Raw genomic sequence first — 18492 nt, 5'->3', positions numbered from 1 at the left:
TGTGAACAGATTGAAATTGAATTTGAGCTACTTATTGCATAAAAGCCACGTGATGCTTATGTCCTGTATTAACATTTTTCAGCTCCCAGTACACCCCCATTCTGAGCTGGAAGATATAAATGCTATGCCTTTGAGAGGACATCTTTGCATAAAACACTCAAATAAATAAATGTACTTTTTCATTTCAGATCTTCACTCTTAAATAATGTTTGTTCATCTAAAAACATAAAAATATTGTCTGAAAAAAATATATGAGACCCATTACTCAGTCTCTCCTCCTGCCATTTATACTGCAGGTATTCCCCAAGTTTCTCTTCTCAACCTTTGCCTCTTTTTCCCTGCTTGCTCCCTTAGTTTTCTCCTCTGGGTGGATGACTCCCAAATCTAGATCACTGACCTGTTTGTCCACATCCTTGAGTATCCCACCACCATTTCACACCCAGCATATCCAGATGGAGCTCTTATCAGTTGTAACAGCACTGCTCAATAGGACTTTCTGTGATCGTGGAAATTTTATGTTTCTATTCAATATGGTAGACCTTAGCCATATGTGGCTACTTAAATTAAGTAAAATTAAATAAAATTATAAATTTCATTCCTTGGCTGTACTAGCCACATTTCAGGTGTTCATAGCTTCATATGGCTAATGGCTACTGTATTGAACAACACAGACTTTTAGCATTTTGTAACTTTCCTATGGCATGATATTAGCTGTGGGTCCTTGGGCAAACTACCTAATGTCTCGAGGCTCAATTTTGTATCTGTAAATAGGACTGATAACCCCTTGCAAGCTGTTATGAGGATTAAATAAGGTAATAATGATAAAGCACGTAGCATATCACATACTAAAAAGACTTTAAAAGTCATAGATCTTTTGCCCTTATTCCTTCTTTAATATTAACATCCAGATGTCCACCTGAAGCTTGGATAATGTGAACGCTCTCCAGAGCCATTTTAAGAAGGGGTTAGTTTGCACACTGTTGGGAACACCTAAAAACGGTATGGATTAAATCTGGCTTAAAGCTGTAGCTCTTCGGCGTTTGGTTGTTGGAAAAGTTCTGAGCAATTCTCTGCATCATGGTTAATATAAGAGTGCTCGGCAGGGTCTGACAAGATTCTCCTAGTTGGTTGGAATTATTTTAGTTAGGGTATTTGTCTCATTTCCCAGGGCACAATAACAGGAGGAAAATCTCCATGAGGCTAGCATCTGGTGCAGTAATGATTGAGAGGTAACCCCATCTGAAAATGCCCATTGCTTCAGTGGATACTTGGCGTGGGGGGAACAACCGCTTGGTTTGCATACACGAACTTGGTGAAAGAGGCTCCCTGGTCACCAAAAATGGCCTGGGTGTTGGGTGCAGAGGTGTCCAGGACCTTCAGTCACTCAACAAGGAGCCCTCTGCTGTGGACCATTCCTGCATACGCAAGTAATGGGTTTTAAAGAGGGTTTGCCTGGTTTATATCCCGGCTGCAATCCATTAAAGCTTTAATTACACTAATTAGGGATTTGGGATAATCAGGTTGGCTGGCCTGAAATAGGGGCCTGTACTCTCTGAAGAAAAGCTTTGCTAAATAAACCAGCAGGATAAACAGGATTGTGGGACGCATGCATTCCTGGGAGCCAGCTGATGCCCAGGATTAGTGCATGCCTTTGGCATGCAAATGAAGGCTGCTCCTTGTAAATCAGCAGAAGGTCCAGAGGCCCCTCCAAGAAGTACTTCATTAGCAGTTAAGTAGTGACATTCTTGAAAAATTTAAACACACACATACCCCCTGAATTTTTTTCCAGATAACCCATAAATTTGTGCAGGCTTTGCATGGGAGCTGTGCATGGGATGGAGCATGTAGGGGAAAGGTGGCTAGGAGAGCTTATAAAATACACATTGATTTCAAAGCATTACTGAATAGTGGTTTTATGTCATTCTTTTTTCCCTCTAACTTAAAAACTACCAAAATCTCACTATACTGTGCAAGACAGCATACCATTTGACATTATAACAGACTCTCATACCTGAAAGAGTTGGGAACCATTGGCTGATATTTTCAAATTAATAAACATTCAGTGTCATTCAATGGTATAGACTCTATATAACAGTGCTCCTCCTTTGCAAGCATTTGGCAGTGTGTGTTGTGTCCCTGCAGTTATGCTGCTGGCCATCTTAATTGTGAATCTATGTTAGGTATTTCCCAGGAACTATGTTGGAAAAATTTCCTTTTCCCTTTGTTCTCTTCTGTCTTTCCTTTCTTCCATTTTTAAAAATCCCTATATATTTTTAAGTGATTATGTGAACACAAGATGAAAAATATGTGAATTATCAATCATGGCCTAAAAAGGGAGGAAGGGAGAAAGCTTAAATAAGATGGCAAAATATTGACATTGTGGCGGTCGTTGTGGGTTTTTTGTTTTTTTGTTTTGTTTTGTTTTTTGTTTTTGAGATGGAGTTTCACTCTTGTTGCCCAGGCTGGAGGGCAATGGCGGATCTCAGCTCACCGCAACCTCCACCTCCCAGGTTCAAGCGATTCACCTGCCTCAGCCTCCCTAGTAGCTGGGATTACAGGCATGTGCCACCATGCCCGGCTAATTTTGTATTTTTAGTAGAGATGGGGGTTTCTCCATGTTGGTCAGGCTGGTCTCGAACTCCCGACCTCAGGTGATCCGCCCGCCTTGGCCTCCCAAAGTGCTGGGATTACAGGCATGAGCCACCGCGCCCGGCCAGTGGTGGGTTTTTTTTTGAAATTATGCCTAATAAAAAGTTTAAATTATCACCATCATCAACATCTGCGTCCTTTCCATACCCAAGATTTACACACAGTTCACAGTTTACCAAGTATATTTAGCACTCAGACTAATTGGGTTAACCTTCAGTAGGCAGAAGAGGAGGCATGGAAGTTCACATTTCTTCAATTAAAAAAAAAAAAAGTGGTTATTCAAAATTAGCAGGGCCTGGGTGGTTATTCAAAATTAGCAGGGCCTGGTGGTGTGCAACTATAGTCCTAGCTACTCAAGAGGCTGAGGCAGGAAGATTGCTTGAGCCCAGCAGGTCGAGGCTGCAGTTACCTATGATCGCGCCACTGTACTCCATTCTGGACAGCACAGCGAGATTCTGCCTCTGAATGAATGAACGAATGAATGAATGAATATTATTCAAGTGTGTACTTACCTGAATAACCTAATAATACCTGAACACATTCAACAGGTGCCAGCCTCCTGGATAACAGGGAAAACTAAACTTGTCAATAGACAAAATTACAACAAATTTAAATACTTCACTTGATTTTTATTTGTGATTCTAGAATCAGGCAACACCTCATTTTATAAAATAGAATGTGTGTTCCAATGAGCTGAGTAGATGAGTTTGGCCTGATAGGCAGAAAAGGGCTGAGAAAAGCAGAAACAGAACAAAAAGTGCATTGGTTCTTTTAAAGTCATTTGTTGTTCTTATAGGGGACTTCCAGCTTAGGTAAACTGGGCCCCTTCTGATTGGTTGCTGTGACTGTCCTGTTTTTTTGGAAAACTGGCCCATTTCAAAGTTTAGCCTGAGCAACTCCATTCTGGTTTGGTCTGCTCAGTTGGGGCCTAGTGCAGAACCTTAGTCCAAATCAGTGACCGTCCATGAATTTTATTTAATGCTTTTAAGTTCAGAAGTAGTTTAACTGAACTCTTGCAACAAAAGGCAAAAAATCACTTTGAAAAAAAATCTACCCCCAAAACCCATGCGACTTGAGGTCTGTAAGCTTGAGATGCCCACATGCACATGCTTTGTCACAGAACAGCCCATGCTGGAAACTGGCTTTGCCCCCAAAATAGTTTTACTGTCTTATTATTAGTAGTTCATTTAAGAAAAAGTGCTGTAAACTCTGCTCTATCTTTCAACAATGCTAATTTGCTGACTGCTCTTCTGTGTATAAATAAGTGTTATATACACCATAAATTTGAGCAGTTGGCCCATACATAATTATATTTCATGAATAGATGCTGTTATCTGAATATGTCACTAATATTCTTGCTTTAGCTTGGGGACAGCTCTTGTCTTAGACATACTCAACTTTCTCTCTCAGATATTACAGTCTGCCAGCTTTGTTCTCTGATTTTCTGAGAAGGGATAAAGTATGTACCAAATGCCCAGGCCAGGGTATTAGTGGAAATCTCAGTAGATATAGAGGAAAATGTGTAAATCCACGATGGCACAAACTTTCAGCTTACATGTCACCTTCATTGGTTTGTAGTGACTACCTAGGGCACAGTGCTGAAGAAAACTGTAGGCTGAGTCCCAAAGCAGCACAGGCAAGAGTGCTGTAATCGATTAGTGTGGCCGTCTTGGGCAGAGTGCATTTAAGTGGCACGAGAGCCACTGTGTGTGCCATCTCTGGCTTAGAAAAACCTTACCGATTTGAGACCTCCTCTCACATTGAGAATCTTCTACCATCTCATTTGCTTCTCCTCCCCTTTCTCAACCCAGTGTTTAATTAACTGGACACCTCCAGTGTGCCCCACCCCCTGGTGCTAGATTCCCCGGGAGTCACTTGTTCTTAGCTGGATGTTGATGGTCACCCACTCCACCTTGTCAGAAGAATTCACCTAAGGATAAGGCCATGCAACATCAGAGAAGTACTTTTCTTTGGAAATGGAGATGTCCAATCCCAGGCTTAGATACCTATCTTAGCCCAACTGTGGACTGCATAGGTTCCCCCAAGAAATTACCTCTTATGTAAGAATTCTCCTAGATGGCTGTTAAATTTATAAACAATTTCTCCTTCCTGGGAAAGGGTCAGGAGCACAAGGCCAGCACCCATGGAAATACCACAACTCTGAGTGGTCTCCTAACATATATTGAGTATTATGTGGAGCCAAGGGCTTTTCATGCATTTATCCAATGAGATGTTGATAATAACCCCCATGAGGTAAGTGTTAGGATTACCTCTGTTTTATAAGGAGGACCCCAAGATGAGAAGGAGTCATTAATTTGCCTAAGCTTGAACACCAACTAAGTCAGATTAAGAGTTTGCCTTCAGAACCTAGATTTTTTCACCCACCAGGCTGTGCTCCCAGCTGTGTACTGGATTTAAAACTCTAAGAGACCTAAGTGCAACTTTCTCTTCAGTTTTTAAATTTCTTCTAGTTTATGGGGAAAGTTATGCATCATCTCATTAGCAGCTTACAATGAAACCTCAATAACTCATTTAATTTACTTCTAGAGGAGGCAAAACAAGAAAACTGAAAAGCTATTTGTAGTTTTATACCACAAAACCTTGTAAAGTGCAGCTTTGTTTTGTTCATTAGTCTTTACGTGGGTGTCAAATTAGCAATGAAAACCATGTGTAAGAAATAGCCATAGTTATTTGCAATTCAATGAAGGTAGAAAAGGAACGGAAAGGAGGATAGGGAGTTGCCAAGAGAAAGATATTCCATTGGTCTCCAAACCAAAGGCTTGTGGTATAGTAGCTTTCAGAAGTGTTTTTTATTCTTGGCATCAATGACGGAAAAGACCATGGTTTATTTTATTCAGGCTAAAGTAAATCAAAATTAATTGCTTCACTGATAATTTATGCTGACCTGTGGCTTTAAAGAGTGATTGCCAGAACCTGAGCAAGCTTTCATTAAGGTAGATTGACTATATCTTTCCATAGTTGTGAAGAAAATATACAATATTTGTTGGGAACATACAAAGAAATAGTATTCAGGAATGGAATTTTGTTATTTCAGTGGCTTAGCTTTGGTGCCTGGATTTCGTTTGAGTGCCAAAATTTAGGAAAAGATACTACTGGTTTAAAAAAGTGGTTCTTAAGTGCTATCCACACCACAGCTGCTAGTCTGCTGCTGTTCATGAGGACGTTTCCACTGGTCCGCAGTGTCTGAGCTGCCTGGGGCATGTGGGGCCAGGGAACAGGGGGCATCCAGCACCTCACCACCCCTCTGTGTGTCCAGCTGTGAGAGGACACTCAGCTCTTGCTCACCACCTCCCAGCTCTTGGAAAGGAGAAGCTACTGGATTTGAGTGCCCTTGTATTTGCCTTCTTTCGTTTGCTCAGCATATTTCAAGCAATTCCACCTAAATTTAAGAGTTCTGTTTGGTCAGCATTCCTTGCAACTGAATTTTTCGCAATGATAATAATAGAAAACACATTTAGATATTTTTAAAAATTTGCATCTAGAGAATAATTGTAAACAGTGTATTATAAATAATGCTATATATGTGTGATGCAAGTATAAAGTAATGATAACATGAAATTTTATATTGTGGCTTTTCTTCATCAAAACAGTTTAAGTAGATTTTTCCTATGTTCTGTTATCATAATCTCAGAATAAAGAAGAATCTTTCTCAAGAAAGCCTTTCTCAAGAAAGGATTTATTCCAAGATTATGCTCTTCCTATATTTTATGTTAAAGTAGTTTTTCCTTTTTAATTAGAGGCTGGTGATGATAGATGGTAGTTAGATAAGGTATACATGGCAATATAAAAATTGGCAACCCAATGTTATTTAAATACTAAAAAAGGTATAGAATATCCAAACTATAATATACCAAAGAGAATATAAATTTACTGTAGCTGCCTTTAAAAAAGAAAATAAAAATAAGAAAAATAAAAAATAAAAAGAAAAATAAAGAAATAAAATATGATTGTCAAGACAGTAGATGAAGGAAAGATCACCTTTTATCTTTTTTCATCCTTACCCCACCTTTTCTTCTTCCCTCTCCCCCACAAAAAAAAAAAAGAAAGAAATGAACATGTAGAAGCAAAATAAGCTACAAGGTTTGGTGTGAAATTGGCTTGCCCTCATATTTATTTATTTTATGCAAAATTAGATTAGAATTCTCCAAAGACCAGGAACTATATCCTTCCATATATGTCAAATATAAACTTAGAAAACTTAGAAAAACAAGCCAGGCGTGGGTAGCTCATGCCTGTAATCCTAGCACTTTGGGAGGCCAAGGCAACGAGACTGCTTGAGCCCAGGAGATAGAGACAAGCCTGGGCAGCAGAGTGGGATCCTGCCTCTACAAAAATTAGCCTTGGATGTGGTGCTCTACAAAAAATACAAAAATTAGCTGGGTTTGGAAGTGCATCCCTGTAGTCCCAGCTACTTGGGAGGCTGAAGCAAGAGGATCACTTGAGCCCAGGAGGTCGAGGCTGCAATGAGCCGTGATGGCACCACTGCACCCCAGCCTGGTTGACAGAGTGAGACCCTGTCTTAAAAAGAAAAGGAGAGAGAAAATAACGTCTCTCTTAATGCAGTAAGTCTGTCAGTTTTAGTTTGGTACCCAAGAACACAATCTATTTCATTAGCTGTGTACTACTCAGATTATATCCACAACCATTGTAAAGGTCAAGTGAAAAATCACAAAAAATACCTCTTACAAGTTAAGTGCCAAACTGATCTGATCAAATGGAGTGGGTTTTTTTCCTGGTGCTGCTTTTAGTTTTATTATTTTGCATTAGAATTTTAATAGCATGTTAAAAGGGGCTCAGAGTTTCGGTGATACTGCAAAAGTTTTATGAAGCTTCAAAATCCACCCCGTGGGCCTCAGATCGTGAAGTCAAAAATAACTCCGGGATAAGAAGTGAAACATAGGATTATTTGAAGCATTACTAGAAACTTTCTGAAATTAATGTTATTTGGAAATCCAGATTTTCTCTTTTCTACTGAAAAGTACATTTATTAAGTTCCCAGATCACCAAAAAAGGCCATTCTATTAACGAAGGGGTGCTGACAAATGATTACTCCACTTGCTGTTTCTAGGTCGTTTTACTAACTCACTGTTTTAACCAAATACGCCTTTAGCTTCACTATGGAATTAAGTTGCTGCTAAAATAAGAAGATCTGCCACATGAATTTATTAGCAGATGTACGTTCTGAAAGCCATCATTACATTGAGACCTAGAGCAGCCAGATCCTTTGACATGTGGGCCACACATGGTTGCATGCTGAAATGTACCCATTATTTCCATCACCGTTTCCTACAGCCACATTTCAAATGTGCCATGCACTGTTTTGCTTACTTACTGGTTCTCTATCCATCCTTGTCCTGGATTGCATAGTAACAGCCAGAGAAAAGAAAAATCCTTACTCTCCATGTTAGACTATCCTTCAGAAGGTTAGATTGTCATGTCAGAAATACCATCATCTGGAGCAATGAATTACCAGATTTGGGAGTGCTTGGAATCTCAGGGCCTATCTGCCAACTCCCCACAGCTTTTCTCAAAAGCTTGTTTTTGCTGAAAAATGGCAATGCCCAAAGGGCCATTGAAAAGGCAGAACAAAGCTTTTGAACTTCAAATGAAGCATAGTTGGATGTGATGTTCTACAGAGGGTCTGCTAGCAGACGAAGTCAGAGCCTTGTGCAACTTGATGAATCTGCCAAGCAGAGAACAGCCCTTAGCTGGATGGAAGGATGTCAGTCCAGCAGCTCATGGCATGTAGGGTCTCCTGTTGCCTGTCCTGCTGGAAAGACCCTCTATAATTTTGTTCTACTCTAGAAATCAAGGCCAGGAAGTACGAAGAGGTGTATGAGTTTATAGATGGGCCCCAGCGTGTTGTCTAATGAGAGGAACCTTCTTTTTCTGTTCATGAGTAGTTATTGTATCTGTCTTCTTGAATTTGCCTGTGATTGCCATTTAATAGATACCATTGCAATTTAATAGATGCCTGGGCCAGGCACAGTGGCTCACGCCTGTAATCCCAACACTTTGGGAGACCAAAGTGGGCAGATTGCTTGATCCCAGGAGTTCAAAACTAGCCTGGGCAACATGGTAAAACCCCATCTTTACAAAAAGTACAAAAAATTATCCAGATGTGGTGGTGAACGCCTGTAGTCTCAGCTACTCAGGAGGCTGACATGAGAAAATCACACGGCTGCTAGTGAGCCATGATCATGCTACTGCATTCCAGCCTGGGCGACAGAGTGAGCCAAAAAATAAATAAAAATAACATTAATGCCTGCAGAATCAGTAAAGGTGTGGCTCTTTGCTTTCAGAATCAGCAAAACTCATGATGGCAGTATTTAAAATCCTAATATTCCGTGCCCCAAAGTAACCAAATGCTAGTGTAGATGGCAGAAGGTGAAAGGTTTGCGAGTTAAGATTTCCAGTACAAGTGTTAGTCACTTCTTTTTTTTTTTTTTTTTTTAAGACGGAGTCTCGCTCTGTCGCCCAGGCTGGAGTGCAGTGGCCCGATCTCGGCTCACTGCAAGCTCCGCCTCCCAGGTTCACGCCATTCTCCTGCCTCAGCCTCCTGAGTAGCTGGGACTACAGGCGCATGCTGCCACGCCTGGCTAATTTTTTGTATTTTTAGTAGAGATGGGGTTTCACTGTGTTAGCCAAGATGGTCTCGATCTCCTGACCTTGTGATCTGCCCATCTCGGCCTCCCAAAGTGCTGGGATTACAGGCGTGAGCCACCGCACCCAGCATATTAATCACTTCTTTTATGAACCAGGAACCTGACATTTGTTAAGCACGAAGTGTCAGGCCCTGTTCTAAGTGCTTTATGAATATTAACTTACTTAATCCTCACCACAACCCTTGGTCGGACCTGTCATTGTCACCATTTATAGATGAGAAAATGGCAGCACCGAAAGGCTAGGTAGGTAACTTGCCCAATGTCATCACACAGCTAGCGGGGCATGGATCAGGGATTTGAATCTAGACAGTCTACCTCCAAAGCCCACCCTCTTAACTGCTACACTGATATATTCAGACTCCAGACCATGACCTCCCAGGGGGTCAAGAAGTCAATGTGGTGGTCATGACCATCATATTTTGTTAAAATGAAATAGAACAGGAAAATGCCAGAGTATATCACATGTAGTAAAGATTGTTTTGTGAAATTTGTTTCAGATGTTTATATTAAAATGTCTTGTCCTTGAGTCCAGAAATGTTTCATTATTCATAATTTTTTAGATTTCATAAAGATAATATAGTATAAATACTTCATATTACATAATACCCCCAGTAGGGTCTGGGGCAGCCCCATATAATCACGTACATTAATATTTATACAGTGAAACACATGAATATTTTCAGTAAATACAATAAAATCTGTAAGTAGCCTTTCACCCAGTCAGGTTAGTTTGCCTTCCAATGACGGTTTAGTGCCAAATTTATTTTTTAAAAATTTCAGATTTCAGAGCTTTGGAGATCTCAAAATTGCAGGTTGCAGGCCTATTTATACATGTGGGCGCACCAGGTCGCACTGTGAGATACGTTTCTTATAATGGGTTGAAGTCAAAACAAAGTTTGAAAAATACTGCACAGTGCTATTGCTGGAATCATTCACTGTTAGAACTGGGAAGGACCCTAGCAGTGATGTATTCCATATATCCATAAAACCAAATCTCAATTTTAACAGGTAGAAAAACCAGGACCACAAAAGTGAATATAGTGACTCCCGGAGGCCACCAGTTTCTTTGCCCCAGAACAAGCCTCCTGGCGACATGCAGTGCAGACCTCTGGACCATGTGCCCTCTCCAGAGTCTCATAATCACAGCCACACCACACCACACATCTTGGAGTTTTCAGTTTTTTCTGAGACTGCAGTTTCAAGTGGTCACTTCAGTTTCTGAGTTCTCTGATCCAGTGAAAGCCAAGTGATTTTTTTCCCCAGCAGGTCACTTAGACTCAGGTGTTTTGGCCCATGGAGTAAGGTGGCAATGGAGTCTCTGCCCAGGTTCCAGCAAATACTGTACATTTCCTGAGTCTGTGGTTGAAACTAGTCTCCCTGGACCAGCAGTTGACATTTTCCCCCTGTGGAGTTATATTCATGTTTCCACGTTGAACATGTCAGACTGAATGAACATTGTGGTCTGAGGATTTAAAAGATTTATAATGGAGTCTTGAAAATTTACTTAAGGAATATGTACTTCCCCTAGCAATAACAAATATTGCTACAAATGACCATATTAAATTAAAGTAACTTAGACATTTCTGATTTGTAGGGAAGTTGAAATTAATCTTACAGCAGTTTCAGTTTCAAAATGAAAACACTGCTTTGCCTGACCGCAGATTTTCAGGCTGTCAGTCAACAGTGAGTGAAAGAGTCTCCAAGTGACATTTTTTCTTTAAGAAATATTCAGTGTTCTGTATGTGTAGAAAAATGTTAGAAGGAAAAACCCTAAAATATCAACCATAGTTTTATCTGGGTAATACGTCTCTTAGAAAAAAAAAAAAGTTTTTACACAGGAAACATCAAAAATTCTTTTCATAAGCTGAATGGTAGGTACACGGATTTCTATTTTATTAAAATCTTTATGTGTGGAAATGTATATATTGATTTGCATATATATTCCATAATTTTAAAAAATACCTTTATTTCATTTCTTTTCCTAACCTGTGTGTTGGTCAATTAAAAAACTTTTTAAACATAAGTCACAAATCCATAAAAAATGTTCTGTAAATGTTCTTTACTGAGATATATTACTTTTTACAATTTTAAAAAAGAAGACTTTCTTATTCATTCTTCGTTCCTTCCCTGATTAATTCCTTTAGTGAGTAGGCAAGAAGCCCGGTTCAAATGCTTTTTTTTCCCCACATTAAAAAATAATAATCACTAGAAGGTGTACTGGCAAATGTTGAACTGACTTGGGGAGGAAAAAAGTCTCAATTTGTGTTATTGCCAGTTTCTGTGGTGTAAATACTCCTGCCATAGCCAATTTCAAGCTACCCACATGTTACTAAACACAGAGTAGGTTACTTTGCATTATACAGAATATAGTTATAAATAATTCTACCAAATAGATAAAATGTTAATGTAAATAACAAGAATATAGATAATATTAAAATTCAATAAAATAAGTGATGAGCCTTGAGTTAAATATCCTTGTTTTTAACAAAGCACTTGATTTAATTATTTATGTCAATTAGTTTTTAATAACGGCTGTGTTTAACAACAGACTCACCAAATCCCTGAAAATTTAAGTCAGTTTTCACAACCCAGTATGAGCCAGCTCCAGCACACGGCAGCTGCCAGATCAGAGCAGTGTCACCATTGCAAAGCAGAGAGAATTCTGGGAGGTGGGCACAGCCAGCCTTTCCCAGATGGTAGCCCAGTGGGGCTACAATTCCGGAGACCTCCCCCGCCACAACCGGGGAGCCCAGTGGTCCCACACAGCAGGATGGACTGACATTGAGAGGATGAGCCTTTTGTTCTCCCAGCTGCCCACTGCCCCCATGTAAACCGCCAGAGGAGTCCTCACTGCATTTCCCCAGGCCCCATGCTCCAGCTCCCTGAACACTTTCAACTGTGAAAATCATGACAGCGTCCCCAGGCTTGACTGGGCTCTGATGCCAGCTCTGCCACTATCCTAAATGACCTCAAACAGGTCACACCACCTCAGTTCACAGTTACTGTAACAAATGAGGGGGCTGGACCTGATGATCTGACTTAACCAAGGTTCCTTCCTGCTCTAAAACCCAAGTGAGTCAGGCGCAGTGGCTCACACCTATAATCCTAACACTTTGGGTGGGAGGATTGCTTGAGCCCAGGAGTTTGAAACCAGCCTGGGCAACATAGTGAGACCCCATCTCTACAAAAAATCCAAAAATTACCTGGGCGTGGGGGGGCGTGCCTGTAGTCTCAGCTACTTGGGAGGCTGAGGCAAGAAGATTGCTTGAGCCCAGGAGGTTGGGGCTTCGGTCCACTGTAATCACACCACTGCACACCAGCCTGGGTGACAGCGAGACCCTGTCTCCAAAAAAATATCCACATCAGCCGTGATTACTGAGAGCTTCAGAAAGATCACCAGTGGTGTCCAGACTTATTGAGGAAAGCTTAGGCCACTGAGTCACATGACTCGCTTAACCTGAACTCAGCCTTGGCAACACGGTGAATCTTTCCAGACCTGATATTTGGTGAAACGGGGAACATAGTCCTCATTTGTTGGCCAGAATCACAGCCTTTGCTGTGCCTCCTTGGCTTCTCTAGACACTTTTGTCTCCCCAAATGGCTCCTTGCCACTAGGAATCTGCCCACCTTTTGACAGACAGCTGTGCTGATGGAACATTGCTCAAAAACTTGAGAATTTACTTATTAAATTAAGTCTCAGAAAATGGGTTAAGTCATGGTTAATGAAGGGAGGAGGAAGAGGAGCAGCATGCTAGTGCAGGGGAGACACGGGCCCTTTTTAACCAGGGTTCCCACAGCGTTTGTGTGGCATTCCAGTGTGTGTTTGTTGGGGCGGGTGGTGTGGGTGTGTGTGTGTATGGTTGTCACTAGAACAAATTGTGCAGCTGTGTACCTTGGTATGTCAAGGTTACCATGATTTATAGGTTGTATGTCCAAGTTCACAACACCAAGAGAGGAGGGAGAACTGCAGAAGGAAGTCTTAGCGACAGGGCTTTAAGAATGTGTTTCATGTTTAATGCTTTTAACATGGGTGCCTTGTTCTTGCTTCTAGAAAGCACTATAGAAGATATAACCCCAATCCAGATTGCTGTCTGTAGCTGGCCAAACCCATGTGAGGGTGAAGGTGGGGTTTGTGTGTGTGAATGTTGTTATGGTTGTTTATAGTTGTTGTGTTATATCTGAGCTGTAGGAGAGTGTTTTACAACAAGAGGTATGAGTTCTGTAATCCCAGCACTTGGGAGGCCGAGGCAGGTGCAGCACTTGAGGTCAGTAGTTCAAGACCAGCCTGGCCAATGTGGTGAAACCTTGTCTCTACTAAAAATACAAAAATTAGCTGGGCATGGTGGTGGCACTTGTAGTCCCAGTTATTTGGGAGGCTGAGGCGGGAGAATCACTTGAACCAGGAGGCAGAGGTGAGCCGAGATCGTGCCACTGCACTCCAGCCTGGGCAACAGTGCAAGACTCCATCTCAAAAAAAAAACAAAAAACAAAAAACCGAAGTATATATATATATAAGAGTTAGACGTAGAGAAGCCTTTCTCTGCCTCTGGCTGTCTCTCCCTCTGTCTCTTACACTGGATATGCACCCTCTGGGTTTATTCCATTCAGCCGTTCCACAAACGGAATTTCTGCTCTACACGAGGCACGTGTGTGCTCAGTGCTTTCAGAGCCATGGGCATGTGGTGTGTCCTCAAGACACTTGGAGTTGAGTAAGGTGGACAAAATATAGAAACATAACCATATAATAATGCTTTATGTAATTTAATAACAGCTTCTGCATTTTGAGCCACTTGGTACATGACAGGCCAATTACCTCATTTACTCTCACAACAGTCCTCTGAAGTTGAAATGTTATTGCCCCGTCTGCCAACAGGTCACCTTCTTAAGTTGTGAACATTCAGACTCACAGATGACCGTGGGCCACATAGGGCACTGGGTCTGTTCAGAGGATGGAGGACAAGTCGCCTTCTGCAGGCTCCCTTGCAGCAGTGCACGTGGGAGTCTGTTCAGGTGCAGAGAGGTAGGAGTGGAAGCTATCCTGGTAGAAGAGCCTCATGCCCCACAGGAGCCAAAGCTCTTGAAACACGCTCTGGGCATAGCTCCCCATTCTGTGCAAGGGCCATGCCCAGCTACAAGATCACCACGCTCGGGAAGTCCAAATCAGGATTCTTGGCTTCCTATCAGATAGCTACAGGTTCCTAGATCCTCCCAGGCTGTGCAGTTCACCAGTCAGAGGTCATTCTTATGTAGATAGTGTTGCCTAGTAACATAGTTGACATACTGTCTTTTAGCAGGTTACCAAATTTAGCCAAAGATCAGACTCCCATGCAGAAAGGGAAAAGACGTATGTTAATTCCTTACCTACTCTCATTCCCATTTTACAGAGAATAAACCTGAGATTCAGAGAAGTTTATCAACTTGCCTCAAATTACATAATAACCCAGCCAGGATTTGAACCCCGGCCTGGCTCCAAATACCATGCTCTTAACTAAAATGCAAGATGTAAAAATTTTTTTCTACCCCCATAAGCATGTCCGTGTTTATTTTGCTATTTGAAACACTAGTTTGAATTACTTAACCCTCGAGAACAATCGGCCTTCCTGGAAGCAGCAGCCTGTTTATCCTGTGGCTTTGCCACTCCCTGGCGCACTGCATACCCCAGTGTGAGAAGCTCAGCACCATGCTAGTTAGCAGTTCTTCTTAGGATAATAAAAAAAAAGCACTAGTTCTTTGCTTTTCTCTGTGAGTCTGTATTTTTAGTAGAGGTTTATGAGGCGGAGGAAAAGAAGTTTAAGGACAATAGAACCAGTTTTGCATCTGAAGATAAATGAGTACCTACCTGGCTACCAGGTGCAAACAATTCTCTTTTGCCTTGACATTCCTTTCTTCTTTTTAAATCATCACTATCCTATAGCACAAAACCTAAGAGCTCAAGGCAAAGCTTTATTACTAAGCTCAGTTCAGCATATAAAATCCAGTTTATATATCTGGATTATATTGCAAGAACCATTCAAGAAATGTGCCATCCATGTTCCAAGTATAAAAATAGAAATTTTAAGACAGCGTGACAGTATTACTGTTGTTTCATTGGGTGTTTAATTGACTTCAAGCTTTTGCCAGGTATTAGAACTATCTGTTGACTTCCAAAACTTCATCATGTAGTGAGGAAAAATACTAAGGAATTTTGTAGACAAAATGTGAAATAGGTTAGGTAAAATACCATGTTTAAGTGCAATGCAGTGAGCTTATGATAAATTATATTGAAATAGTCAAAATATAATTGATGCAGGAGGTGTTGGAGAGAGGCCTTGAGGGGCATGGAATGTTCTGTTTCTTAGCCTAGGTGGTCGGGACAGCTGTGGTTTTATCATCTGAATGCTATCATACATTTATGGACTATGCTTTCTATGGCAGTTTTCAAAAATGCAGCTGACAAAGTTTGCCTGCCAGTATGAAAAGGTGAATGTTCTTTAGGTAGGAGATACCAATTCATAGATTGTTTTGAATCTCATATTACACGAATTTACAAAATGGTAGATTATACAGTGAGAAAAGAACAAAGTTTGAATATTACCAACATCAGAGAAGCACTGGAAGAATGACTCAAGTTTCCAAAGTGAAACTATCAGGAAAAGTCACCTTTCTCTTTATGAGTAATAAAATTAGAACATAAACAAATCATCAGTGGTGACCTCCCTCCTTGTGCTGCTCTCTTCCCTTCTTCTGGAATCTTCCTGGGCAGATGTATGCAGTTCTGTCCGTGTTTCCTGAGGTGGGCCTGGCCCTGTGCTAGGAACTGGGGACTAGAATCCTTGCCTTCATGACTAGGGAAGCAAGGACTCAATTAGCCAAGAAAAGTTTTTAAACCCAAATAACAATATGAGAATCAAAGGAATGCCAAAAAATAAAAAAAAAAAAAGTTTTCATGAGGCCGTTTATGTTAGATGGCCGTTAAGTGGTACAAAGAAGAAATACTGCCAACCTGCAGATAAAGGAAGCACTGTCTACTTAGGAGTGGTTGGGGAACTTTGAGGATGTGTGGGCTTCCTATGGGTAGAAAAAAAGAGAGCAGACCTTCCAAGAGAGGAAGTCTTGTAACTGAAAGTATTACAGTGGGTGCAGATGTATTCTGTGTGTATAAGCTTCCTGGCAAGGGGGATTTGCTGGGGAAGAAATGGACCTGACTTTGAGAAACCTTAAAAATAACAAGCTAGAAGATAATTCCATTGCATTGGAAAAGGGAAGCTGTTGTGAGTTTTTGAGATTGGGACTGACCTGTGGCCAAGGTCCTTTTCCAGGGTCGTGCATGTCTGAAACTCTAATGAATGTCATCAGTCCTCATGCTCTATACATGGCCCAGGTTCCTTACCTTCCATTATTGTTTCAGATTCATGACAGATGCTGCCCGCCGAGAGCAGGAGTCCCTAAAGAAGAAGATTCAGCCGAAGCTCTCACTGACTCTGTCCAGCTCAGTGTCTCGAGGGAATGTGTCCACTCCCCCACGCCACAGCAGTGGAAGCCTTACTCCCCCCGTGACCCCACCCATCACCCCCTCCTCTTCGTTCCGCAGCAGCACTCCGACAGGTGAGTGGCCTGGCCCTACCGCCTTGAGAAGGAGGAGGGGGGGGAAAGAGAAAGTGTGTGTGATGTGCTGGGGGCAGAAAGGGGCTGGGGACAGATGACGACACAGACCCACCACATCGTTGATCCTTTCACTAATCTCTATATATTGATAAATTCTTTAATTTATTATTGAAGAAATATTTATAGATTATTGTTAATATGCATGTGATAATGGTTTTGTAGATTTTTTGTCAATATATTTCCCATTTTTACTGTGCATACCCATCAACACAACATTTTTAATGGGCTCTGTAATACATATTTCATCACCCGATTTATAACTAAATATATTATGAACATTTTCTCTTCTAAAACAGTTAAAATAATTGTATCCTTTAGAGAAAACATAATTTATTAAGCAGTCTTGGAGAAATTTAGATATAATTTTTCTTCCAAGGAGACTTCATTGTTTTTACAACACCTTGAGAAGAAGGGGGAGTCCTTGTCTTCTCCAGCTTTTTCTATAGATAGTGGAAACTTGCCCTTCAATTTAGCTGTTTCATTTGCTTCTTTATACCCACCTATTCACCAATCAAGTAATCCATTTTATTTTTCCCAGTCCATCTCTCCTATTTGCCTTCTCTTTCCCGTCAGTCTCCCTGACACACATGTGGATGTGCACTACTCCAGCACTCTCATCTGCTCTCCTCCAGGTCCTCGCCTTAAAGAGGCTTCTGTCCTTTTAAGGGTACCATCTTCATTGATTCGGATCAACTCTACTCAAAACTTTATCCTCAGTTCCACATTAGGATTAGCCTATAATAATCTGAAGACAAAGTTCAGTTGTTTAAAAGAAAATATTAGTAAGAAAACCTTGGTAGACTTACATGTCTCAAGAAACTCGAACTTCAGCTGGGTGCTGTGGCTCACATGTATAATCACAGCACTTTGGGAGGCTGAGGCAGGAGGATCACCTGAGGCCAGGATTTCAAGACCAGCCTGGGCGAAATGGCATTTTGAATGCCTCACAAGTGCCAGAAACTGAGCTACTGAGGTGAGCAGAGAGAGGCCCCCTGCCCTGACCTCAGGAGCTTACACCTGTTGGAGGATATTGGCATTCTAGGGGCCAAACAAGATCACTCTTCTCTTCCTCTCCCAAGTGTGGAAATGATTAAAAAGTAAAACAGCAGTCATAGACGAAGAACAAAATATCAACTGTATTATTACATAAAGCTAAACCACAGAATGGAGCTTGGATCTGTAACAATTGGGCTTCCTAGTATGTCTTCCCAGAATTCAATTTATTTCCCAAAGTGCACTTCTCAGCTTACCCCAGGGTGGTAGCTGACCAGAGCGCACTCTGGACCCTGAGCAGAGCGTGCCCAGCCCTTCCTCCCTAGTTCCTGCTTCATTAAGTCACTGTTCCTCCTTGGGCAGGAGTGAATAGAGATGGTGGAAGAGGTCCGCATGTTTGTGCTGTCTGAGAAACAGAGAAATAGCTCTCTTCCCCCAGTGGGAGTATAGACCGTCACTAATCAAATCAATATGCAAATAAATATAACCCTGTAATCATGACAAGTGCTATATAGAATTC

At 41.3% G+C, this 18492-nt stretch overlaps 1 protein-coding gene across 1 annotated transcript in view; it reads left to right on the top strand.

Moving 5' to 3' along the window:
• JAZF1 (JAZF zinc finger 1) overlaps positions 1 to 18492 on the top strand; it is a 349829-nt gene that overhangs the window by 267514 nt on the left and 63823 nt on the right. Inside the window, exon 3 of the mRNA XM_034963845.2 lies at positions 16723 to 16919. Coding sequence (XP_034819736.1) covers positions 16723 to 16919 — 197 coding nt within the window. The remainder of the gene's footprint in view (positions 1 to 16722; positions 16920 to 18492) is intronic.

The sequence above is a fragment of the Pan paniscus genome, chromosome 6, assembly GCF_029289425.2.
Source record: "Pan paniscus chromosome 6, NHGRI_mPanPan1-v2.0_pri, whole genome shotgun sequence".
Classification (NCBI taxonomy): Eukaryota; Metazoa; Chordata; class Mammalia; order Primates; family Hominidae; genus Pan; species Pan paniscus.
The sequence above is the reverse complement of the archived record's forward strand: the minus strand, read 5'-3'. Positions and strand labels throughout refer to the sequence as shown.